A 25,882-nucleotide genomic window follows, 5' to 3' on the forward strand; every position below is an offset into this window, starting at 1 on the left:
CAAAGAAGCGAGCATGCATTAAGAATTAACACTGAGTCCACCACTCAATCAGGCCAAAATTGGGGGTTTGGGGGGCTTACAATTTTTGGAAAAGGTTGACGAAGGCATCGCAGCCAGTCCTTGTATAACCCATTTTGTGCGGAATTTTACGGAAAACCAAATGGTGAAATCCGCAATGTTCTAGCTAGCATAGTTTTTAAGTTATTCAATAAAAACTAAGGGACCCCCCCAGAAATTGTAGTGTTTTTTCCGATTTTTGACATCCGTTTTCGGGCAAACCAGACCTTTTAAAAAATCTAATTTTTCAGAATGAAAGATTTTGCCCCCCTCCATAGACATCTCGCCCCGTTTTTATTTTAAACGGTGATTAGCAGAGATATTGGCAATTGAAAATCTTGGAAATTTTTCGTCATTTTCTGAAGATTTTCGCCATTGACAGACGTCATTTCGCCACCCCATCTAGCGGCCAATTTTCAAGAAAGCAAGGGAGATCTATTCTTCTGGCAATTAATTTTTGATTGATTGAATGATTGAGAAAAGAATGGAACCGATGTAAAACTGCTGGGCTTGGTTGGCTATCGATAATTGAAGTTCGAAAAAAAAATTAATGGCCAGAAGAACAGTAGATCTCCCTTGCTTTTTTAAAAATCGGCCGCTAGATGGGGTGGCGAAATGACGTCTGTCAATTGCGAAAATCTTCAGAAAATTTTGAAAAATTTCTAAGATTTTCAATTGCCGATATCTCTGCTAAATGACGTCTGTCAATGGCGAAAATCTTCAGAAAATTTTGAAAAATTTCTAAGATTTTCAATTGCCGATATCTCTGCTAATAACAGTTTAAAATAAAAACGGGGCGAGATGTCTCTGGAGGGGGGCAAAATCTTTCATTATGAAAAATTAGATTTTTTTTAAAAGGTCTGGTTTGCCCGAAAACTGATGTCAAAAATCGAAAAAACACTACAATTTCTGGGGGGGGTCTCTTAGTTTTTATTGAATAACTTAAAAACTATGCTAGCTAGAACATTGCGGATTTCACCATTTGGTTTTCCGTAAAATTCCGCACAAAATGGGTTATACGGAGACTGGCTGCGATGCCTTTGTCACCCTTTTCCAAAAATTGTAAACCCCCAAAACCCCCAATTTTGGCCTGATTGAGTGGTGGACTCAGTGTTAAATACCAATAGGTAAGGTTTTACTACCTGGAGAAGGACGGCTGAATACCTTGCCAGGCAACCAGAAAGTTACTTAATGCTCGCAAAACCTTATTTACGATTTTCTCTTGTGAGAAGAGCCTGATCATCAGCAATGACTTCCTCTTTGTCTCCGTTAACAAAAAATTCTTCCGTCACTTGAAGTCTCCTTTCTGGGTCTCATATTAGACCAAAATCTGAAATGGAATAAACAATAATAAGTGAAAACTGCAATAACCAAACCAGCTACGTTATCATTTAGCTGATGTATCCGTAAAGCTTTGCGGTTCGACTGCAATCACATGCGGTTTGCTTAATCTTCCGTGGTCAAAACCAATTTTTTCCTAGGAGTGCTCAATCTGAATTTCCGAGGTGAATTTCAAAGCGTGTGTGAAACTGCAATCGTTCCAGCATTAAATGTGCCGCATGATTGCTGGATCTTTTAAGACTGCCTCCATTTTTTCCCTCATTCTTTTGTCTAATGTTGCGACGAGAAAAGCGCGTATTATCTCTGCCGCTTGGATACACTTCAAATAACGTCAAGCGCAATTTCCACCCCTTCCCTACCAAAGCTTTGTGTAAATTCGTCTGTCGTTTTCTTGTGACGTAAAACCCACGCTTATTTAACTCGCGAACAAGCTAGTTATGTCAATCCAGCACGAATTTTCTGTGTTCTGTGCTTCATATCTTTTTGTGACAAAGTTTTGTAGATTTATGTTAATTTACTGTACGTATAATTTTTAATGTGCTGTTCTTCTAGTTTTCTGATTTTCTCTGTCCTGCTTTACCTGTCTGGACAGCCTATTTATATGTTGATTTTTCCTGGCTGGGTAATTATTATTAACTATTGCTTGTGCTTATTCTGTACTCATTTTGTCTTTGTTATAGGCTTTGTTTTTGTCTATGATTATCTAGTATCGGTGGTAACCATCTTTCAGCTCGAGACATCCCAGGTATTTTGTGTTCTTTTCTATTCCGTTCTAAATTTCCATAATTGTTTATTTGTTGGTCTAGAGACACCTAGCTTACTCTTACCAAAATCTTACCTTGACTTTTACGTTTGCCTATACTTCGCGTTACCTCTTGAAGTCAACAAGCACACAAATCTCAGAAGGATTGTTACAGTACGCTTACAAAAAAAAGTGAGACAAGGCTTCTTAAAGGCGGCATACGTAAAAAAATCCCCTGTTCACCAGAACAATACAGTGGGTGTAATTAGACTCAACTGAAAGTTGTTGGAATCGGCAAGAAGTATGACTTATTTGTATTCCCTGCCATTGGAGCTACTATGATACTACTATGATGTCTATGTTCTCAACCATTTGGCAAACAGAACTGTCGAAGGAGGAAAGAGTGTTCCATTCTTTCCTATGGAAGTTCCCTATAAAGTATGGAAGGGCGTAATTCTGAATGTTTCGTTTCCTTCATCAGTATTTGGATCTACGGTATTTCTACATATTAAAAGAGTATGACACACTAATTGTACAGGGAGTAATTGTGAGGCAAAACTTCCGAGGTGATAGCGAATGTATATTTCAGACCGTATCGCATATCGTGCGCAAGATCAGACAAAGAAAAGAAACTGAGCTGCCCCATAGGTTTAAAACCCGTCCTCTTTTCTCTTCTCTTAGCCCAGTTGCCATATTCTGCCTGGTGTCGATTCAGTTCACCACAAGAGAAAAGAGGCTGAAGTCTTATCCAAAAGCAGTCATGTGTCATCATCTGCCTTATTATGAATATCAAAAGGCCTTCAGGGCCTGTGATCCTGTAAGCTGTAAAGTTTTTATTTCCAGAGACGTTGATTTCCAAGAACCTTATGATCCATCCATTGAGACTGAGCAGCCGCGTAGCATATTTGACAGGAAATGAGGCTCTCTCAAGCATCACTACCTGATATATTCGTTTAACTAGATAATAGCATGCAGAAGGCAGCAGTTTTGTCCATGGAGTCACAAGAAGTTGTAACATTTAGCAATTAAAAAGTCAACACTGAAGAGATGACCAGCGATTTTACGGGTAATTAAATACAAGAGCATTCTCCTAGAAAAGAATGGGAAGACCACATGTGAGATGGATTGATGATTCGTCCAACAAGCTCTCTCAAAACTAGCTGCAGGGATGTCGTAGAATAGCCAAAAGACTTCAAGAACGTCAGTAGTCCCCTCAAATATATGGCAATTGAAATGTCGCGGAAGAAATAAGGGGATTTTATAAATTTCTTTTAGATGTTGAGCATGAGCAGAATACTTGTTCACAATGGTTATAACTAGGTGGAATAAAAATGAAGCAGCCAACTTGACTGCCCAGCCCTTTCACCAAGAGTGAATTTGCATATAATAATCCACTTTTTACCACACAATCAATGTTTTGCTCAGGAATGCAGCTCCCATTGATTTTTCCTGCAAAGTCTACGTTTAACTGTCCTCATTTATCGTACTGCTGGGTTGGAAATTGCTTGGGTGGAAAAGTTCAATAAAGCTCTGGTTCACAATTCTTGGGCATTCGAATCGGTAATATATTACCAATTATAATATAACAATATATTACCGAAGGTGACTGAAAGACAACCTCTTAACTCTTGCTTTCCCTTACCTTCATAGAAATAAATGATCCATACATACAATATATGGTTCTGGCTTGGGTGGCAGACGGGTAGTTTTTTGTTGTCCATTGTTGATTCTTTATCAAGATATTTAAAACCCCAATAACACTCTGAAATCTTATTTCCATAAAAACATCAGAAACAATTTACGAAATGTAAAAGGCAACGTGAACCCGAAAGGCGAAAACATCATGAGAAGAACAGCACAACCCTTAACAACAACAGTGTAACTCTCAGCACGGGTTTGGTGTTTTTGGCTACAATAGCTAATGGCTCTCGCTTAATGGGGCTAAAGTCGATAGCTAATGAAATTCCTTTGTGGGGTTTTTGAGTTAGCGAAATAACTCCCTAGCGCTCAATTAGCGAAGTCACAAAAAAAAGCCAGAAAATTATACAATAATATCTTGGTAGTTATTATATAAAATTTGTTTTCTATGGAACGGAATGCCATGTCTTTCATAGAAGGTTGATTTCATTCCACTGTTTCCATGAATATGATTCATGAAAATCCTTCATGAACACAGCGGAATCATATATTTTTCAGATGCCACGTAATCGTTCCAAAAATAGGGGTCACAGACCAGTAAAAAGGAATCTTGAGGCGGTGGTTTAGGTCGACCCCGAAGCAGCATCCCAGATCCCTCTGGACCAAATTCAAGTACAGCTCAAAGTCACACCCCAGATTCAATACCAAGGTGCTGGGGCCTAATTCCCGTTCAACTGAACGCCGTAACTCCTTAGCCGAGACGGCCGAGAGCCAAAAGGAACAGGGCCCCCAAAAAGATTTGTATTAAGCATAAAATAATTTTCTTCTTTTTATTGGTTTTAATCTTTGTTTTGTAGTCACTCCTAGATGCAAGTACTGTGACTGCGCTTGTTCTTTCTTCTGTAGATAAATTCATCGTTTTGAAATGTTGGATCACCCAAAAATATGTCGCATGTCCTGTCCCCACCCGCGGCATGGCCTTAGGGTATGGGGGACAAAGGGGAGGATTCTTGAACAAAGGATTTCCTCCCCCTTCAGGACTCCCACCTTAATGTTTGATTGAGTAAGTTTTCGGCTTTTCACTGTAACACACAAATAAAAAAAAATTAGATCTATTTTTCAAATCATTTCTTTATCAGGAATGATGCAGCCTAAATATCTACTCTTCGTGCAACATGATTTGTTGAGGAACCCAGTTAGGGATGCCCTCAGTTAAGATTCAGGGAAATATTGTCCTACCGTTAAAAACGATCCGAAAAACCATAAGGACTACCAAGAAATTGGGCCTCAACTTTCTTCCCTATCGAAAAGATTCAGCCTATAAAGCCAAAAGACAGAATTTACAAGCCAAGAAGAAAGAAACGCGAAAATTTCGATTTTTTTAATGTCTAAAATTACATGTTAATGCCTTTTACGGGCCATTGCCTGAGCCAACCAGCTTTGTTATTTTGAAGACGAAAGTGTGCTATCTTCGACGCTAGTACCCGATTCATACTGCACGTGGTTCAAAATAAAATTGCAAGTACTTTTACAACAACCAAATCAGTTACATATGTTTTTAAAAGTTTTAGTTTCCTCAAGGTAATTTCTTTGCTATCTTTACCATCTTTTACTTTTCGACCTATTTATCTTTTCAATTAAGCAGTTGCGAAGAAGAAAGTCTCCAAATTATAAGAGAAACGAATGGTGTCATGGGTATTAGCAAGAGGACTGGATGTGGCCTTTTTAAAAAATCAGAAACACCTCAAAGAAGAAGAAACGGAAATAAATAAAGGATATTTAAAAGAGTTTTCCGAATTTAAGGTAAAATTAATTGTCAATGGGATATTGCGTCAGGGTCATTCCTTAAACTACATCAAATTGGAACTCAATACTATGGAGCACGCCAACATGGTGAAATTATGCATGATGGCTAAAGATAGGATTTCTGTTGCATATTGGGATTTTGATATTCCTTTGCTTCCTGAACCAGCAGCTATCACTTCTAGTTTACTAGAATAAGACGAAACTTGCACAGCAACACCCAAAAAACCTAGAAAGGAAATAGACCTTACATCATGAATAGAACGCTAAAGTTAATGAATGGGGGAGATAGTGGCTCACGGAAATGTTTCTTCCACAACACACGTTAATTACTTTACGTAAAAGATTATACCCCCTTGAAAGGTTTTCCCGTGAAACAGAAAATCGACTACCTCTGAACAGATATCAACATTGGAAAGAAAAAATCATTTCCCGTTGGAACTCTAATTACAGTTAGAAAGAAAATCCACCCAAAGACACCTCTTCGCTGTTTTCAGAAAGAATCATTTGCATGTACAAAGCTCAATGCAATGGCGTTAAGATACAATGCAATAGAAACACGAGGAATATATTTTTCTAATAATGAGTTTACTTTTTTCCAGATATGTTAAGGGGTTGACAATATCAAGTGATTAGTTGATATGCTTCCGTAGTTGCGGAAAAATGATGGCTGGTGCTTCATGGGGTGAGAAAACGAGAGGGTTGCGAATAAATAAACATTTCAATCCCTCCAATCCACTTACCAAAGTCAGTTAAACCAGGTATTCTTGGCTTCATTGGGTGAGCGTGCCTCCCCATTGTCTGTGTAAGTCATAAAGCAGAGCACGTTCCTGGATGGCTCACTTTGTTTGAAGATCCCTTCAATGCGGAATAAACAAAGTGCAATTTTTGATTCCAAATTACGTGAGGTCTGAAAGATTCCATATAAGTATTTGTATAGTCGACACAATTCGCTCTCATTTTTATGGATAAGGTAGGCTTCTGCATGTGAGATGCACAGTTCTTAATCATCTTCCTTGTACAAGAATGCTGTACCAGGCTGTTTTAATGTTAAGATGACAAAGTTTGAAGGCATATTGTTCTGCAATTGTAATCATGAGCCGTAGTGAATCGTAGCGTAAGACTACCCTGCTAACACGGCTGGTCTGATATCCGCCTATGCGACGTATGTTCATCCATTCTCCGTCGCGTCTATTTTTCGTCCAAAAAATACGACGATAGTGCGTATTTTTCACGTCTTTTTACGATGTTGCTATCTTGTCTATTTTGTATTAGTTTTACCTGTCTAATAGACGTGCTAATTTGACACAAACTGGATATATTTTCTGTGTGTACAAGTTACGTCCATTAGATGACAAATTCAAATATTTATTTATTTTTTAAAAAAGATAACTTACGGCGCTGACGTACTTTATAAAAAATATTGCGGCAAATTCAAAATGTCAAAGCTTTCTACATTTTCCACTTGTATTTTTATGTCTTGCAACATTTGAATAAATAACATTACAACATTTCAATCAATTATCATTAAGCAAACGAGCTAGAACAAAGAGGTGACACAAAAAAAAACCATTTTTAGACAATTGCATGGGAATTCTCAGCATTTTACATTCCATCAACGAAATTGGCCAAGCTTGAACAATCGACGACAACTCACTAACAACTATTTCTTGGATGTCAATAGATTTTAAGTGTAAACAAACAGGTTTTGTTGCTTTAAACGCTTCAATAGGTTCGAAACATGAGCTCTTGGTATGTTGCAATCCAGTACCCATTCAGCAAGACTCCGTCTCACAGCTTCTTCATGAGAAACATCAATGTTCTCATCATTTAAATTGACCAGCCAATCATTGACGTTATCTGGGATGGATGATTCACTAATAGATTTCTGGTAAGAATCATTGTCTTCCAAAAGTTCCTCCCAGTCAAGATTTTCATAGTTCATGAAATGTTGGTAATGTGTGGTATGACCTGAAGCACCTGAAGCCTGACTGTCATCTTCAAGAAAATTGGGATGGCCTGGGAAAAGACATAAATGAATAAGGATTTTTATTCATAATTTTTTGTGTGTTACCATTAAACTCGTTGCTCATTGATGTTGTCCCAACACTTGCTAGAGGAAGATGTAAGTGTTCATCAGTGTTGACACTCTTGCTTGATGTAGTTTCGCTGTTGACAACTTCAGCTGCGAATACATTTTCATCACCTAACATTAAACAGAAATATAGGCCCTATTAGGAAGTCAATATAAACCACATTATTATTCTATAGAAGTAGTATTACCAATCAACTCTATCCTCAATGGTGGTGTAACATGTGTTGGTGATGGAGGCAAGTCATTGCTGATGTTCACAGTCCCGTCAGTTGCCTCAAAATGAGTTCCAACATCATCTGTTGGTAAATTCTGACTCCCTATAATGAAAGTCATAAAGTTAATGAAGATTACAACACACCCCAGCCATGGAGTAACATTCAACATTGCATTTACTGAACATGGTTTACTAGAACGCAGTTTTCAATCAAATTTACTTACAAAGCAATCCATCAATGTTTGTGTTTGTGTATTCTTTTTTCCGTATTAGTGTTTGGCGGTATTCCACTTCTATTTTCTTGGTCCGAACAGCATTAGGGTCATCCTGTTTTCCATCAGCCATTATTTTAAAACCAGGCAGCATGGAAAATTAGATAGACATTTTTAATTTTTAGTCTGTTCGCCTCAACTCAAAAAGATAAACGAGTGTAATGCCATCGACATAGTGGCTGCCACAACCAGTCAAAGATTGTCTAACTTCTTTGATTACCGCTTTTGTTTTACCTAATGGGTCGGCATAATACGTTAAATTATTATAAACGAATTAAGCCATTTTTTTAAATTTCAGATATTTAAATATATACTCCATTTTTTAGTTCAAAATAGAATGCAAAATTTAAATAAGATTCTTACTTTCACCACAGTCACTTGTTGGCGCCCTGCCCAGCATCCGGTAGCAGACGAGTAAAAGTAGTCGCGTGGTTGGTTTCTTGTTTTAGATTGGCTTTTTGTTTCAACACATACCACATTCTGGTTGAACTTGACTAACATTCTGGCACTGGCACTGGCAACTTGTTAAACATTCTTTAACAAGTTAATACCATTCTTGATTGCACTATATATTTCGAATGATGGATTCTCAAACTCAAAGTAGTGTAAGTAATTATAGAATATGCCGTGTATGTATTCTTGTATATTTATCAATACCTATCTCACTTACTAACTCACTAAGTTTCACATCGTAAATTTAGACGTGGATGTCGTGAATCTGAACAAGAAAGTGAAACAAGTACAATTGGCAGTTTTACCGGATATTTTGGTGTCAGATGGAATCTGCTACTACCCTAATACCAAGAATTCCCTGCCCTATGTCTTGAGAAGATCCTCCGTTGGAAAAAATAGGAAAACATATCCATCAACCATCAAGTCAACGTTTGGTAACTAAACTCTATACATTTAGTTTCTCAATGTGAAATAATGAATCCGTTAAAATTTCAGATACCTACACAGAAGCTAGAATCAAGTTGGCAGGAATGAATTCTGACATTGATACTACAGATTCTCAACATGAGGCATCTGCTGCTGTGAATTAGGAGGGTAGACCCAAACGCAAAAAGAGGAAACCTACAAGACAATTGAGCGCAGATGAATCAGCAGAAGACTCAGATAGTGATTCTTATTTGGAAGATTGTGACGATGATGTTCTACTGGCTTATGTGCTGAAAAAAGTATGTGCATTCTCTCAAAATGTTTCATGTATAATCTTAAATGTATTTTTGTTTCATTTAGATAAAACTGCCACATGTTATGTACCCCCACAATCTTCTACGGAACCTGATAGACAGGTCTTTACTGTTCCTCTTACTGTCAATGATGTAAGAAGCAGCCAGCAACCAACAGCTGGATTAGTTAATCAGTTGAACCAGCCAGCAATAATGCCTCCACCTCGTCAGCAATCTTTTATTCTAGACCATGTATCCAACGGAGAACCATCAAGTAGTTGTCATCGTGAAAGTTATCACGCTCCACCGCGTTCTCAACAGCAGCTCTACCCAACTTCTGATTCATGGTCACACAATAGTGCCATGCAGCAGCAAACACACACTGCAGTATCAAACGAAACTTTTCAGAGTAATTATTTCTTGTATTTTATTAGTTCTCCGTATCGTGACTAAATTATTGTACCTTTTTCAGATGACCAATACTCTACAAGTGCCCCATCAGATTATTTGAACTCTCCACAGCCTGGAACTTCTGGTGTGAACTATCACATCAATGGTTATCAGCAACAATCCAGGATTTCATAGAACAGATATACTTAACTGAAATCGGTCGTGTTGTGAACACTGTTCCAGAGACTCCTTTATTGACTCAAAATCTTCAAAGCAACACCCCTGATGCAGTTTCAGCTCTGTCTCGAAGAGAACGCCGAGCAGGAATCTTTTGAATTGTCAGTTTTCAAGTTCGTAGCCCAAATTTCTCAAGGGATTGAGAAACTTTCAAAAGCTTTACAAGTAATAATAAGTATCACGATTGAGAAAGGACAATCTTCAATCGCATTGCCAACGATGGAATTCGACGGCCTACCTGTTAAAGATATTGAATCACTACGATTGTTGTTGTTCTTTGTTCGTTTTTTTTCATTTGTGTTGATTTACCTCCCTTGTTTCCATCAAACCCGTCTCAACACAAAAAATAATCTTGAATTGTCTTACACTTATCGCTGTATTTGTAAGTGGAAAATACAATGAGTTTTACATTTAATTCATTGCCAACTTTATTTAATTTAAATGTATTTCGGCTGTACATATTTCGGCTCAATGGTATGTAGAATGGATAGTCCAAAACATGGACAAACAGTGTATAATCTACATCCAAATGTGGCCAGGGTAAAATTCCAAACGCGTCCACATCTGGTCAATTTGGATATCCTATAAACGTAAAAAGTTTACGTAGAATGATGTGACATTAGGATAGACATTCAACGTACCATGGATGTCCCAAATGTATATCCAATCGTCCAATATGGATAGCAGGGGTACGTTGTTGAGATGTAAGCGTGCCAGCAGGGTAGATGATTCTTAAAAGTTGATTCCTTTTACTTGATGATAGCCTTTCGCAAAGAAACGAGCTTTTATCCTTTTGGATAGTCCTTCTTTTCCAGTTTAATCTTTTAGTTTCATTCGCTTGGGATAGTTTCTTAGGTTTGCAGTTCTAAATTAGTGGATTGCTTTGGATTGCTTTGCATATGTGTCGTGATTTCCGTAGAAACTTCTTCATCGATCTGCCATTGCTTTTTAGGGATTCGTCCTGGCTTTGACGGTACGTAGTCAATCTGGCCCTGCCGTTTTCAGTCCCAACTTTTCTGGCCCAACTTTTACGGCCCAAAAATTGTTTATTAAGTTAAGAAAAGTAGCTCCGTTTTGCCCACATCTTTTCCGGCCCACAGTCAAAGTTTTCTGAAGACTGGATAATTCTAATCTTAAATCCATGAAAAACACGAAGACACAAAAAGAAAAACTCTACTTGGTGGGAAATCAGCAATATATGCTGTTATGTAATGATTGCCCTGCCCCATGAATTTAAGTTTAACAAAAATCTTATAATCGACTAAAATTCTACTTATAGATTTGTCTCTGATATATACATTTGTGTTTGATTTATACATTTGTGTTTGATTTGGCATAGGATCACTTTAGGCCTATATGTCTCTTGTAGATGGACATGTTTTGTGTAAATTCATTTTATTTTCACGTTCAGAATAGCACAAACGTTGAACGACTGAAATTTTCGGAAATACCGTTAAAGAGACGACTGTTTAAGACTTGACGACGATGACATAAGGTATCTCGACATCTCGTCTCAGTAAAAGTAGCTTTTTTATGAAGTTTGGCTGGTAACCGAAATAAGTTAAGAATAATTTATCTGAGTACGACCAAGTTCAAACTACCGACGCGAGGTTTATCATGTCATGTCGTATACCATGTGATTCTAGTTTTTATTCCTGTTGAATATTTAATTAAGATCTTAAACCAATGTATATTGAATTATTTTATTTTATTTCTATTCTGAATTTTGTTTGTTAGTATTGAGTTGTTAGTAACAACTCACATGCAGTAGAAATCGGCGATTATCGCACCGATACTTTTTTGAAACTTCATCGTTCGATAGTCGGCAATAAAAAAAACACTTGTATCGCTATCGCAACCGGAAATACTTATTTTTAGCGATGTTAACAACCGTTGGTTGTTACATAATAAATTTTTGTATAAATTCCCATTTTCCGTGTTGTAACATTTTTTTATTTACTCCGTATTTGGTAAACAGCATTTTATTGTGGGCCGGAAAAGATGTGACAGTACCGGTATAGTTTTTTTTACATTTGCGTTCTCTAAAAGTATGAAAATTTGTGACCGGAAAAGATGAGACCCAAAAGTTGAGGATTGACTGGTACTCAATTTTGACTGTCTGACGTGTGCAATTGGGGGGGGGGGGTTACATTGCTGGGATTTTCCTTCATTTTGGTTGGCGCATCACTATCCCCACGTAACACAGGACCGTCCTACGGATGTTCGACAGATGTCGTCAGACATTCGCAGAAAGAGGGCGTTCCGAGGTCGGCTTAACGTTAGAAGACCTACCCAAATCGGCGCCCACGGACATAGAACGGACATCCAAGTTCCACTCCGTAGAAATAAATATTTATTTCCTGTCTCTATCTCTTCCTCTAACATTTCTTTTATATTTCCTTCTTTATTGCATATCTATTTCTTACTTGAAATTTTTTTAAAAAGAAGTTTATACTTTAACGAGATTCAAACCCGGAACGATTGAGTGGAATCCCAGTGCTTTACCGTCACGCCATTACTAGATATAAATATTATATAAGTCTTGGGACATATTCTTACGAGTATTCTTATAAGTCTTTGAAATCAGCCTTCGTTCGCAATAAAGGCACATTTTCATGAGAATCCGAATAATTCTTTTTTAAATTTCAACAATGTATTGTTTACGGAATCAGTTAAACTAACGTGTCTGATGTGATATCTTTATAGCCTGAAATTTGTATGTTAAACTTATTTCGTTTATGAACTCATTTTAAACAACCCAATTACGCAAATTTAATGTTATTTTTAACTTTATTTTAAAAAATAAAGTTTCTTCTCATCCATATCATGTCTGAAGGCAAACAAAATTTCGAAAACAATTTTTCTACCTAAAGGAATTTTTAAAATCGCGCCTTTGCGGCTGATATTTTTTGTAAAAACAAGTAAAAATTCAACGTCTTCAAAGAAAATTACTTTACGTGATTAAATATCTATACTTGGATGTATTATGGATGTCAATAGGATGTTGTTTTTACTCATCCTAGGGACAACCAATACGTATAGCAATTGGACATCCATTTAACATCCCGTACGGGACATGGCTGTCAATCGGATATGCGGCTCTCATTCGGACATCAGACGGATGAAGTGTGCTATGTGGGATCGCTGCACAGTTGAGTTGGTTTTTTGTGGTGGTGTTGTATAGTCCAGTCCATTAACATGCGGGGGTGGGGTCTTTTAATATAAACATTGGATTTTTTCATTGGCTGGAGTTCTTGACAAGAAACCTTAACCAAGAAACCTTACTTTACGTTAATTTCCCATTCCCTACCCTACCCCAGTAATTAAACCACTTTTTTTGCGCCAAGTATGTCAGTCAACCATAAATTGTCCCCATGTAAATACTAAGGGACCCCTCACAAATGTTAATGGACTCGACTGTATCTTCTTCTACCTCTGTTTGGTGGATGCTCTCGGTTTAAGTTTTCTTTTTGGATCCGCTGCGTATAAGGTCTGAAATCGACCAAAGACGTTCTTAGTCACATTTACTTTAACATGACGAATGATTTGCGTTATCCCAGTTGATTCGATATACGCACTCCCCTTTTGATGACATTTGGATCCAGCTATTGTCTTTCGGCATGTGGTATATGAAAACAGAGGTGGACGATAAAAAAAATTAGATAAGAATTTAGTGTAGAAATGTGTGGCCTCTTACTGCGGAAGAGCTCAAGAAAGACGAAGCCATTTTTCCATTCGAAATATCAGACTTATCAATGAGATTAAGCACAGCTTCACATTCAGAGCACATGACGAGGAATCAAACAACTGGAAATTATGAGCGTGACGACCCCAAGTTTCTCCACGAGATTAACGTCATCTGATGGGTAGAAGAGATGAACATACAAGACTCCACCAATAACCTTCAAACAATGGACGGCAAATAAATTGAGTGTTAAAATCTCTGTTTTCTCAAACCAAAATATATTTTTACAAGTGTGGTTGCCGTTGCCCGAACCCTATCTGGATTTCTAAACAATATAAGTTTTGTTTAGCAATCTTCTTCTTGCCTTCTGTCCCCTTTTTTTCCAAGTCTTCTTTCAGTCAGCCATTTCCCTGATCTCTATTATCTTACTCACTTAAAAAATGACAAGAAGACTACATTATTTGCTCTTGTGACCGTGTGTCCGATAAATTCATCAACTGGCAGCCCTACTGAAAACTGAAACAGGAAGACTAGTAAAATTTCTTCGATCAGATAACGGAAGAGATTCTGTATTAAGGAGTTTGAAGAATGGCACTTCAAATTTGGAATCCACCACGAAACAAGCGCTCCTTACATCCTTCAACAGAACGGAGTTTCTGAACTTGACAATATTACTATAATGGAAACGAGGAAAAGTCTGATGCATGCTTAGAAGATTCCACTGGAAATCCAGGGTGAAGCAGTAGTTTTTTTTTGTTAATGTGCTGAATCGTTCTCTTTCTAACACTATTGACACTACGCCAAATGAAGCTTGGTACAGAAAGAACCCGGACATATCGCATTTTCGATATTTCAGTTTAAGGACGTTTGGACATGTCCCTTACACAAAACGACAGAAATTGGACAAAAAGTGATCTCATTGGACTATTGCAACAGCTCAAAACAAACAGACTGTGGTTTTAGTTACAAGGAAAATTATCGAAGGCAGGGCAAACATCATCTTTGACGAAAATTCATCATACGGTGGGTAGAAAGAAACACAGGTCAACTTTAAACACGGAAACTATTGACGACCCTTTACTGATACTACTTCCGTATCTCCTCCATTACAGCTTGGAAGAAACAATCCTGGAGCTACTGCAATCTGGAATCAGCCATCCATGAGGGATATTACTCCCTTATTAAAAACGAGACATGGGCATTGACACCTCTTTATCCTGGACGCGACAGTATGAATACCGAGTTTCAGATCAAACCGGCCCATGAAGACACTTCTGAGCGATACAATGACCGTCTGGTAGCCAAAGGTCACACACAGAAATATGCTATAGATTATCACGAGAAATTTACCCTTGTCGTGAAGTATAAGGCACTCAGAGTCAGGCTCGCAACCGTTTCCGCCTTAGATCTGGAGATAATCCAGTTGGAAATCAAAACAGACTTCCACAAAGACGACGGAGTTCTCAACAAAGAGATCTTTACGGATAATCCCGAAGGATTCATCAAACAAGGAAGGGAAAAGGAAGTCTGTCACCTTAGAAAATCCTTCCATGGATTGAAACAAGCTCCACGTGTGTTGAACACTATAATTTAATGAGTTCCTCTTAAAGTTTTATAAAAGTTCAGTTTAGAACATCAAACAGCATATCCTTGGGTGTATTTATAAGGGCAGCTGCGTACTTATCTAAACCCCATCTCACGGCAAAGCTGATTCTTTAATTAAATTTGGTCCAGTATTCCCCTAAAAAAGAGCCAGCTGATCGAAACCCTTGTCTTGAATCATTTAAACCAAAAAATCAAGAAGAAAAATCAGCAATGGAAAACATTCATTATCGATAAACAGTCGGCGGCTTATTGTATGTCATGGTAATGTCTCACCCGTACATAGCGTATGCTGTTGGTAAAGTTGAAAAATATTGCCAAAATCCCGGCCTTGCCCATTGGAGTGTGGATAAGCGCATACTGTACTATTAAGCATAAACCGCAAATTTTAGCCTTTTCTTCATCGACAGTGAAAAGACTCTACCGTTGGCTACTCTGATGCAGATTATTCTGGTGACACTAAAAATCGTTGTTCTACTTCACGTTGGGCCAAAGTCATGCGCCAGGGCCAGCAGACAACAGTCCTGCACATCACTTTTCACCACAGAAGCTGAATTTGTATTCGCTTTTCCAAGGCCAAGGTCATTCAAAGAGGCTTTTTGGCTTATCTGCCTTCTGAACGAGATCCAGGAAACTGAGAGAGTTCAAATTCCTACCTATGTGACAATCAGAGTGCCCCTCGGCTTGTTTGCAACCCTGAATTCCATCAAAAACAAAGCAAATCGACGTAAAATACCATTTCTTTCGTGAGCAGCAAGCAAGATCCAAGTGAAGTGCATACCAACTCAAGACGAACCTGCTAATATCTTCACAAACCGCTGGCCGTACCACACACGAATTTGAGGAAAATCATTTGAGTTAAAGATATTTGCCTATCTCCTAAATATTTTTGTTTTGAGGAAGATTGTTAAAATTACATTTTTAGCAACCCAAATATGTTTTGACACGTGTGTTTGCCTAATCCTATCTGGTTGCCTAAATCGTGAAGATATTTTAGCAACCTCCTTCTTCTTGCCGTTTGTCCCCTTTCTAAAATCTTCTAGCTGTCAGCCAGCCATTTTCCTGATCTCTATTCTCTTACACAATTTGAAAGTGACAAGAAGAGTAAATTATTTGCTCTACCTTTAACCATTGGGTATTTATACACTTGTTCTTGCTTTTGCCAATTATCTATACGTGTCTTTGTATATAACGCAATATGTATTTTCTAACATGACATTACACAATGTTTTTTAACATAACTGAAATCACTGAAAACCTCGGCGAGTTAATTCGATAAATCTTAAACTGCATTAACAAAACATTTAAAGTAAGGGCTGGAGGTTCATTCAAATCTAAGTGCTGAATAAAATCCAGTGGTCTAAGTAATGGACCGTAGTTGAGTATCAATTTTCTGGTAGCAAATAGAGCACGATAACAATGTTCATCCATCAATTGCACCAGGAAGGGTTTGTTGACAAACGCTTTGAACTTCTCGTGAACAAAGGAATTGATCTGATGCTGGTTGATGCGTTTGTTCAAGTTATATTATGCGTCGGGATCTTACTGGATAAAAAATTCGGCATGTGACTTGGCGTAAAGGGTGCCAGATCGGGAAGAAACTCATTTGGGAATATGAAAGGATGGAATTCCAATGGAATCCCAGTGAGGTATCAAGTCTTTAATCAAACTTTGCTTCCGAGTATTCTAATGTTGATGTTTGGTTCTAGGACTGGCAAAGTGAAGGTCCCAGTATGGGCTGATCTAACCGTCTTTAAGGAGTTGGCACCTTTTGATTAAGATTGGTTCCTCACTTGATGGTATCGCTGGCCTGCCACATGTATATCAGTTCTTCCATTGGAATTAAGACCAGAAGAGTTTATTTGGTACTAAGATATTTTCTATTGACAAAATTATGTGTTATTTGTTAAGTCATATCGATATAGTGATGTTTACTGTGTGTGGTTAATATTAAAATAAAAATTTACAGGTACAATTATTCGCAGTTTTTTTTCCAAACGTTACATGTGATCATGCATTATAAGAAGTGAAATAATGACGAATGATTTAATGCATGAAAATGTTTATGAAATGAATTTAATAATTAATTTTGAACTGTGGAGAAGTGAAGAGAATGACGAGCCCAATGTGGCTGCCTAGCCCAAGTTATTTGGTTTTCGATGATGTCAACGGAAGCGTTATGTCTTCTTTTGGTTATTTCCCTTGTTACGATACTTGCTTGTTTTGCTCTGACTCTGGGTCTTCTGGGCATTATGTCAATTATGGCTTCCAAACTTTCCTTTCGCCCGTTCCATCCAGCAACCAGGAGTGGGAGTTGCTAATGTAAGGTTATTATTAATAATGTATAAGGGAAGTAATGAACACGTGCAATTTACCGTAAAAAAATTATGGGAGATGATTTCCCATGGAATCATTCCATCAAAGAAGAACGTTTTTCTGACGATTCTGTAAGCTACATTAAAATCCTTTGACCTTTTCGGTATTGCTCCCAAGAATTTATTAAAAAAAGTTCAATAATAAGCGATCTGAGAACTTTTCAACAGCCTTTCTTGTCTAGCATGGGTTCTTTTTACTCGGTTTGGTATTTTTGTATTTAATGACAGAGCAACGGTAACATTTGAATTTTTTTGTATCAACAGCCATTTCATTGTTGTTGTATTTTTTAAAACTTTCTACATGAAATCATCTTTCGATACCTTCAAACAACTAATGCCTGTTTTTATTTAGGAGACTTCAGAGTTTGTGTAGACAGCAAAAGAGGAATAAGCTTCTCGGGGAGAAAATCTTATGCATGGTCAAAGCATTAATGCAAGTTTAGGTTGCTTACCGCAATTCTTTCTCCAACAAGAGTGCAGGACAAATTTTGTTGTTTAATTTTTGGGTAGAAGAGCCTTAGAATTTCACATTCACCAAGGGAATCCAAAGGTTAACAAATCTTAGCTGGTAAGTTAAAGTTCCCTTCATTGATTATTAGGCTACTACTGTTAAGAGCATTTCTAAGATGTTTATTGATTTGAATGCAAAATGAAGATGGCTACAGACAAGCTGTCAATCAACGTAACACACATTTAACGCTTCCACTCTGGGTTTATAAGGACCCTATCTCTACTTCAGGGGAATTACTCGTGAACACAGCAACCTGCTCCCAGATATGAAATTGTACTTTAGATCACTAAAATCTCAATTTGAAAGTCCTCCTCCTTTGGAATTCCGCATGCTAAATTATGATGTGCTCTGTTGTGTGCTCGTAAAACATCATTGGCCTCGTGTCATAAAACCCTAACTCAAATTAAGCAAAAAAAAGTACCATTGAAGTCATCTGTATTGATTCAGAAGTTACTTATTCGGCTCCTCTTACCTCTATACGAACATTATAAATGTGAAACCTGGATATTTTTAAGAATTTTATCTTTCTTGTATTACTTATTATCGAAAAGTTTAGTTTAAAAAAATGCTAAAACAAGAGTCTACCAACTTCATCATCTGATTGAGATTGGTTAACTAGCTTATCTTCTATTTCATTGACAGTTTGATCATTTATCAAGTGGACATCAGGTACATCATCACTGGAGGATTTTTAACTCCTACTCCACAATCCCTGCTTGATCCATTGGTATTGTGTTACTGCGTCATCAGGTATTTTCCCACCAGAGGTCGTGCGGTTCGTTCTGTAGATACTTATACTTTTATTACTTATTTCGAGCCCGAAGGGCGAAGCTAATAATCGCATACGCAGAAAAAAAAAGCCATGTCACTTTGTATGTATGTATGTCCCGCTCCATAACTCGGGTGTTTCACGACAGATTTCGAACTTTTTGGTCTTAAAAATTACACAAAAAATATGCGGTGCGACCAGAACAAAAATAATTTTATTTACTTAATTAGTTCTCCCGTAATTAATGAAAAACTGTTAAAATAATTGTTTAACGACTGGTGACATCTTGAGGTGGCGACTACAACTTTTTTACCTTAGGTTTAAATTCCACTTTCCGTACTTAACGTGCTTGTCATTTACTTAACGTGTTAAGTTTAAAATAACGTGTTAAGTTTACAATTAATTCTTTCTTGTCGAATATTTTTTATTGAAATATATTCGTTATTGATGGCAAACATGATTAAAAACCACCAGATGTCCATAGCATCTCCGTGATGACGCAATCTTTGATGTCCCAACCATGACGCAACAAGCAGATTTGCATTTATGTTTTGTAGTTATTTAACTAAAAGATGGTTATTTTTAAATTCAATGATTGAACTTTATGTGTGTTACGAAAAAATCCCGTTTTAAGACCAAAAAGTCTGTGAAGAAAAGTGTGAATTGTGAATAAGTCCGACTTAAAAATAGGCCCTGAAATTTTCATTTAAGACAGTTTTCAACTGGCTTACGATTATCCCTTCGCGGCGAGCTGATAAGCTTGCTTTTCTATCTTACTTATACCCTGACTTATATTCATCAGTTATCCCCTATCCACGTCAATCATATAATTCATTTTTACGATAAAAAAATAAGTAGAGAAAACCAATGCAGATTGTCGATAACGTTCACATACTACGTAGTAGAGTTTATACTGAATTTTGACCCCCTCCCTTTCCCTGTAGCAGTCTTGCCGTTCAATATTTTTTTTTAGTTTGATCGAACTCAAAGAAAGAAATATGCAATAGTTTAAAATTATAAAAATACAATAGTCTACGTAATATGAATTAATTACCAACACCCAACTATCAAGGTCTTCTTTTTTGCAACCTCTATTTACTGAAACAGGGATGGTGTTGAATTATCCAAATTTTTTGCAGCAGTTTCCCAAAGTTACCAATGCCCAAGCTCCGAGTAAGATCATGCTTCTGTATAGGTTATTGCGAAAATTTATTGTGTTACTGACATGTAAATATTTATGGAGTTGCAGTTTTCCTTCATATATCTAAACATTACTTCAATCACATATACAATCAATTAAATCTTTAGATGAGAACCCTAATTTACCTAGCATTGTGGTGTGATAAATTCGTATTTGGATCTGAATTCTCATTATCAAATTCTTCATGATCGGAAGTCTCCGACATTTCTTGAAATTCTGCTTCACTTAACTATGCAAATTAATCATGAAACACAGTAATGAAACTAATGTCTGAGCATTGACAGTGAGAACTTTTGAAGAAAAAAAAACGTTGACACTCTTAACAGTATAACCAGAACGACTTTGCTAATTATTGCATTTACTATCAGTAGATGGCGTGCACCAAGAAATGTTGATTGCAAAATTGAGTTCGAGTTCAATCAACAATTTTGAGTTTGATCGCACTAATCGATCATAAAAAGAGTTCGATCACGGCAACGCTGCCCTGTAGTAGATTGAAGTACTATTCTGACCCCTTCCCCTAATGCTACGTAGTAGTTTACAACCCCCCCCCTACCCTCTAAAAATTAAACCTTTAAAACTCAATATTTGTATTAAAAAACACACGAATATTCTTTGTTATTTAATTTTAGATGATATAATACTGGCAAAAAACAAGCGAACAAATTTTCAGTCAACAGCAGAGAATCAACTTTTAAACTTAACTTAGGGATATACAGTTTCGTTTTCGAAGACTGGAAATCCAGGAATTGGATAAGAAAGATCAAGTTCGTCTTCCTCAATCCATTCGACGTCTTCTGGCCCATTTTCACTGTTAGCAATCAATCATCATTTCTCGTTGACGGTTGGCTGCTACAGGAATTGGTCTTATTCGAGTTTGGGTTTCAATTGGGACAGCATACCGATCTTTTTTGTGGATGCTCATGTGGTTTTAAAGCATAACCACTAATGCGAAATACAACAAGCAATGATTAAATATGCGTTCCGACAACTGAGATTGAACTAACGGGTTATACAGATCGTAAGGAAATGCTTTGAGGACTCGAGTTGATTGTGGTAATAACCATTGATGCGAACGTCAACGATATTTTACTGACGTATTGAAATACGTATAATTCATACGTAATGTAAAACTCACGCGTACTACGTCACCAAAGTAAACCCCTTTTTCAAAACAGAGAATTATTACTAAAAACTCTCTGTTAAGATTCAGTGACAAGAATAGAGAAGGAAAACAGTGTTTTTCAAAATCAGATCTCTATGCAGCCCTTAAACCACTTTCTGCCGTTTCACACAAAGAACTGTGCCAGGCATAAATCAAGAAGTAATAATAGAAACTCCGAGCTTCTTGGGGCTGCACAACATATCATGTCATTGCACTTAACAATTTGAAGAAAGTATTGACTACTTCTTACATTTTCAGCGAACCAATTTTGATCAGCAACATTCAGTTGCGATTCACCAAGCTCGGAGTGAATAGGGTCAATATAGTCTGCTACTAATGGATGGCCATCAATCACTACAGAATTCCAAATCTCAGCAAGAGTACCGACATGTTTGAAGTTGACTTTTTCAAGATCAGCATCGACAGTTTTTCCAGAACCATCTAAATGACTGACATAAAGATAAGGCTTCAAAATCAATCCGTTCAACTTGCGACTCAAAGGTGCCATTCTTCTTTCTATGCGATTTAACGAATTCCGACCAGGCGCATTAGTTTCGAAGAAAGTAATGAATAGCAGTCTCGATTACCGTCTGATAGCGCGGATTCTCGTCTGGCCCTCCATCAACTACATAAAATACAATTATAATTCAATAATATAAAATACTTTAAAAAAGATAGATTGATAATTGGTTTATATTATTCATACCGGTTAAAATCAAGATGGGTTTCACCGAATTCTCTGTTCTGGTTAGCGCATCGAACTCAGGAATTCAAATAATTTTTTTAAATCCATTCAATGGGCCTTCGCTGTCGAAGAGCTATGTTTCCAAGAGAGAATGGCAATATATGTCGGTCGAGAATAGCCGATAGCATCCGGTTTTCTAAGACAATTCGCACTAACATTAAAAATTAACATACATTAAAGGGATGAGTTTGTGCCCTTATGCCCCCACTCAATCATAATCTGGAAGATGAATTTGGTACTCTAGGTGCCTGAGAGTCGGGGCTTGCTTATTTGCTGCAACAATTCAAATAGCAAGTCTACATAGCTTAAAATATAAATATTTAAAAATATGATGATACCACAGTCTTATTGATACTAGGTGAAAAATACCTTGACTTGTCATATTGAGAAAGGAAAATCACTTTGGAAGGCCCAAGAAGCGAGGCGATGAGCTGCTTTAGATTGTAGCCTTGCAAAAACGTTAATCAGGATGACTTTTTTGTTTATCATTTTGGCCTCGTATAAGTTGCACTGGAACTGTCTTAACATGCCACAATCCTTCAGAGCTATTGCTTGGCCTTGGTTTTAATCGAGTTAAACTGAACTTCGAGTGAATTCAAAACTGTCTCTGTTAAGTTGGGCAGTTAAGTCGTGTTCAGTCAAGTCAAAATTAAGTCAATTGTCAAGATGCAACGATAAATCGCATTAATCCTCTCTTTTCTTGAGCGGAATTGCATCGCAATATTAACGATAGCCTCCAAAAAGTACGGTTGAAGGGTTTCAATTTTTGGTTTGCCAAATTCATTCCGAAGTTTCAATTTCGATTTGAATTCGGAAGTGGCATATTTCAGAACAACAGCCAGATTTTTACAAATCTTTTTCTGATTTTTTGGCGATTTTGCATTCCCTCTTGCTTTCCAGCTCAGTCTTCTCGCTTTTTTTCTTTCTGAAAACAATTTCTTAATCAGAAAGCAACATGTCTGCATCACGACGCTTAAACAATCCTACCAACTCGCTGATGTGACAATAGTACTAGTAATAGTTAGAATGACTTAGTTTAATTTTTTTTTGCATCTTGCGCAGGAGTTTTTTCATTTTTACTAGCCGATGGGTTGCAATTGTATTTTAAAAATATAGAATAGCTTCTTTTTCTGATTCACGTGATGATGGTTCAACAAATTTAGATGAACCTGACAGGAATTCAATTAAGTTTACGTGTTCTGACACACTAGATAAAACAGTAGACTGGACTAACGCTAATGAAACTTTTGCAAAAGCTTTGGCGAACATATTAACAATGCTGCCTAAAGAATGAAGTTTAACAGTAATGGCAGCTTTTAATTCTTTAAAATACTTTTCAGCTTCCACTGAATGATTTTCACTCACTTTAATTGTTAATTCATTCCATCATATTTGTTAATTCATTGAACTTTTTGTTAAATTGTTCTTGACATTGTAGACTGGTTTAATAATCATGAGGTTCAGATAAAGCTTGGCATAATTGTTGATAAACATTCAAGTTTTTCTTTGGATTTTGTATAGAAATTGAAACATTTTGTTTATCTTCTCAGGCACTTTAAAAAATAAACTTAAACAATTACCCTCAGACTGTACACCAGAGGGGAAAAATGATAAACAGCGGCAGCATAGCCAAATGAGATGAAATGAACGCGTTTTTTATAATTATTTATTTTTTAATCTCTTTTTATAAATTTATTATTTTTTCATTTTTTTCGATTAACTACGTATCAAAACGTTGAACCCCCTCCCCCTATAGTAATTTGAAGTGATTACGCTGTTATTTGTCAAGTTAAATTATCAAGGATTCTTTATTTGTTTACACCGTCGATTCAACTTCTTCCTTTAATAATTCATTTTACACAAATATTTTGTTAAATTAGATACCAGTTGTTGGCAAAATACATCTTCTCTTATAGTCCATGTTCAATTTTTACATTATATGCCATTTATGTAATTCTGGAATATTCCATTCACCTGTCGTGATTCCAGAGTAACATATGAAACACGAACTCGATTATTTAGTAGAAATTCGATATTTTCCAGGAAGATTGTCATCTTGACGTAAAAATATGAAATAATTGGAATTTTATGCAAACTTTCAACACAAAATAAAACTTGTATTGAGGAAAATGACACATTTTTAATAAACTGTGTGACTTGCCATCAAGTTCCTCAAATATCAGCAATTGTTTTTCCACAAACGCCGTGTAAACAATCATCATTCATTTAGGAAAAAGTGATTTTATTACGGTGAACCGATTGTTTTTTTTTAATTAGACCACATAAAATCTCAGCATTCCATTTTTTTTTAAATTAATGGATGTATTCTATTGCACTGTTATATAGGCACATTGGTTATAGGCATTCACTGTAATAAAGCCTAATCCGACGATCTCGTTCTCATCTGGTTGGTGACTGACAGTTTCAATTTCAAAGCAGCAGCATGCTTATCAGTTTATATTACCATAATAGTACTCTATATACTTTAACGTGGCGATCAGTACCGGAAAAATGTCGATGCCAGCAACCAACAGACACTACTGGTAGAAGCTGAAGAATCTAGCATTAAACGGACAGATACAATCCAGCTGTCCATGACACATTCCCGGACAGCAGAAAGTACATCTAAGAAACTTATTAGATGGCATTTTTTTTAATGAAAAAATGTGTAATAAATTATTCATATTGAATTTTCAAAGAATCAAAAAAAAGAACCATGCCATTTGTCATATTTGAATATAACTGAAGGAGACCTGTCGTTACGTTCTCCGTCTTTTCCTTCTTTTTTTGCTGGATGGTGCTCATTTATCAAGATGCCCAAATGGTAGTAGATAGTGCCAAATGTGACTAACCTACTAGTCTGTACGAAACCGTCCGATAATCTTTCTGAGTGGTTTTTATTCAACCAATAAATAAAGACATAACTTCCAAAGCAGTATTTTCAAATCTAAATATAATTTTGTGGTATTTTCTTTAAAATTTTTCCAATTTTACTTTAAATTGTAAGGAAATTTGGTCATAGAATGGTTAATACCAGTGATGAATTTGACGAATTTCTTTAAGAGCCATTCGAAGTCCCGGCCATAGTTGTGATAACTCCAGCTCTTGTTGGTTTGTGTTTAAAACGGCTTGTAGACCATCAGTACCTCAAAAAACAGTGAAAGAAATTTTTGTAAATTAACATTCAACATTGGAAATTCTACTAAACCGGATTTACTGGAGTAACTTGGAGTGGATTGGAGTGATTTTCGATTGATTTTCAAATCTTACAACTCCTTCTAATTTCTGATGCACTGTGTCAAAAAAGCAAGATGGATGCGAATCCAGGCCTAACAATAAACATAATGTAGTAAAATGAATGTTATTTGAAGAGAAAAAGTAGTTCAATCACACCGCGACGTTCAAACGACCGTGAGCTTAATGGGCTAGTATGATGACAATGGAGGGAAAAGCCATGGGTAAGAATCTCCAGCTGTTGGGGGTTCGAGTTCATTACGGCCACTGGTTATGGAAAGAAGCTTTTTGAAAAGTTGCAATGAGTAGAATGAAAGTGTAACAATAAAATGTTGACACCTACCATTCTCCAACACAGTGAGGGGCAGCAAAAATGCAGCCAAAAAACATACGAGATGCTAAATAATTTTTTTATTCAAGAATATAAAATAAATAATTCGTATCGAACCTTTACAGAATCAACCAGTCAAACAGAATTTCTCATGCAGTTCTCCTAAATATAAATGAAAGTTTGGGATATTTTCCTTAAAATTTTTCCGTTTTCACTGTAAATTGTATGAAAAAAGGCAGGTGCAAGTGGCATCCGTTGGGAAGGCGTTACTTCCGAAGCTGTTATGAAAATGAAGCAGCTTTT

At 36.7% G+C, this 25,882-nt stretch overlaps 1 protein-coding gene and 2 long non-coding RNA genes across 3 annotated transcripts; 2 read left to right on the forward strand and 1 right to left on the reverse strand.

Annotated features, from left to right (window-relative positions):
- Positions 1 to 6,712: 6,712 nt before the first annotated feature.
- On the reverse strand, positions 6,713 to 8,545 carry LOC124311816. The gene is made up of 5 exons (XM_046776175.1): positions 8,477 to 8,545; positions 8,115 to 8,396; positions 7,865 to 7,993; positions 7,656 to 7,787; positions 6,713 to 7,600 (listed from the first exon to the last, which is right to left on the reverse strand). Exons 2-5 carry the CDS (start codon positions 8,254 to 8,256, stop codon positions 7,269 to 7,271), a joined length of 735 nt encoding a protein of 244 aa, XP_046632131.1. The 5' UTR covers positions 8,257 to 8,396; positions 8,477 to 8,545; the 3' UTR covers positions 6,713 to 7,268.
- Positions 8,546 to 8,556: 11 nt separating this feature from the next.
- LOC124311819 lies at positions 8,557 to 25,050 on the forward strand. Its single transcript, XR_006910239.1, has 3 exons — positions 8,557 to 8,645; positions 14,224 to 14,225; positions 25,037 to 25,050. It is a non-coding gene; the product is annotated as an uncharacterized LOC124311819 (long non-coding RNA).
- LOC124311818 lies at positions 8,845 to 10,376 on the forward strand. Its single transcript, XR_006910238.1, has 4 exons — positions 8,845 to 9,049; positions 9,111 to 9,340; positions 9,402 to 9,743; positions 9,807 to 10,376. It is a non-coding gene; the product is annotated as an uncharacterized LOC124311818 (long non-coding RNA).
- Positions 25,051 to 25,882: the final 832 nt, after the last annotated feature.

Source organism: Daphnia pulicaria, chromosome 8 (genome assembly GCF_021234035.1).
Source record: "Daphnia pulicaria isolate SC F1-1A chromosome 8, SC_F0-13Bv2, whole genome shotgun sequence".
Classification (NCBI taxonomy): Eukaryota; Metazoa; Arthropoda; class Branchiopoda; order Diplostraca; family Daphniidae; genus Daphnia; species Daphnia pulicaria.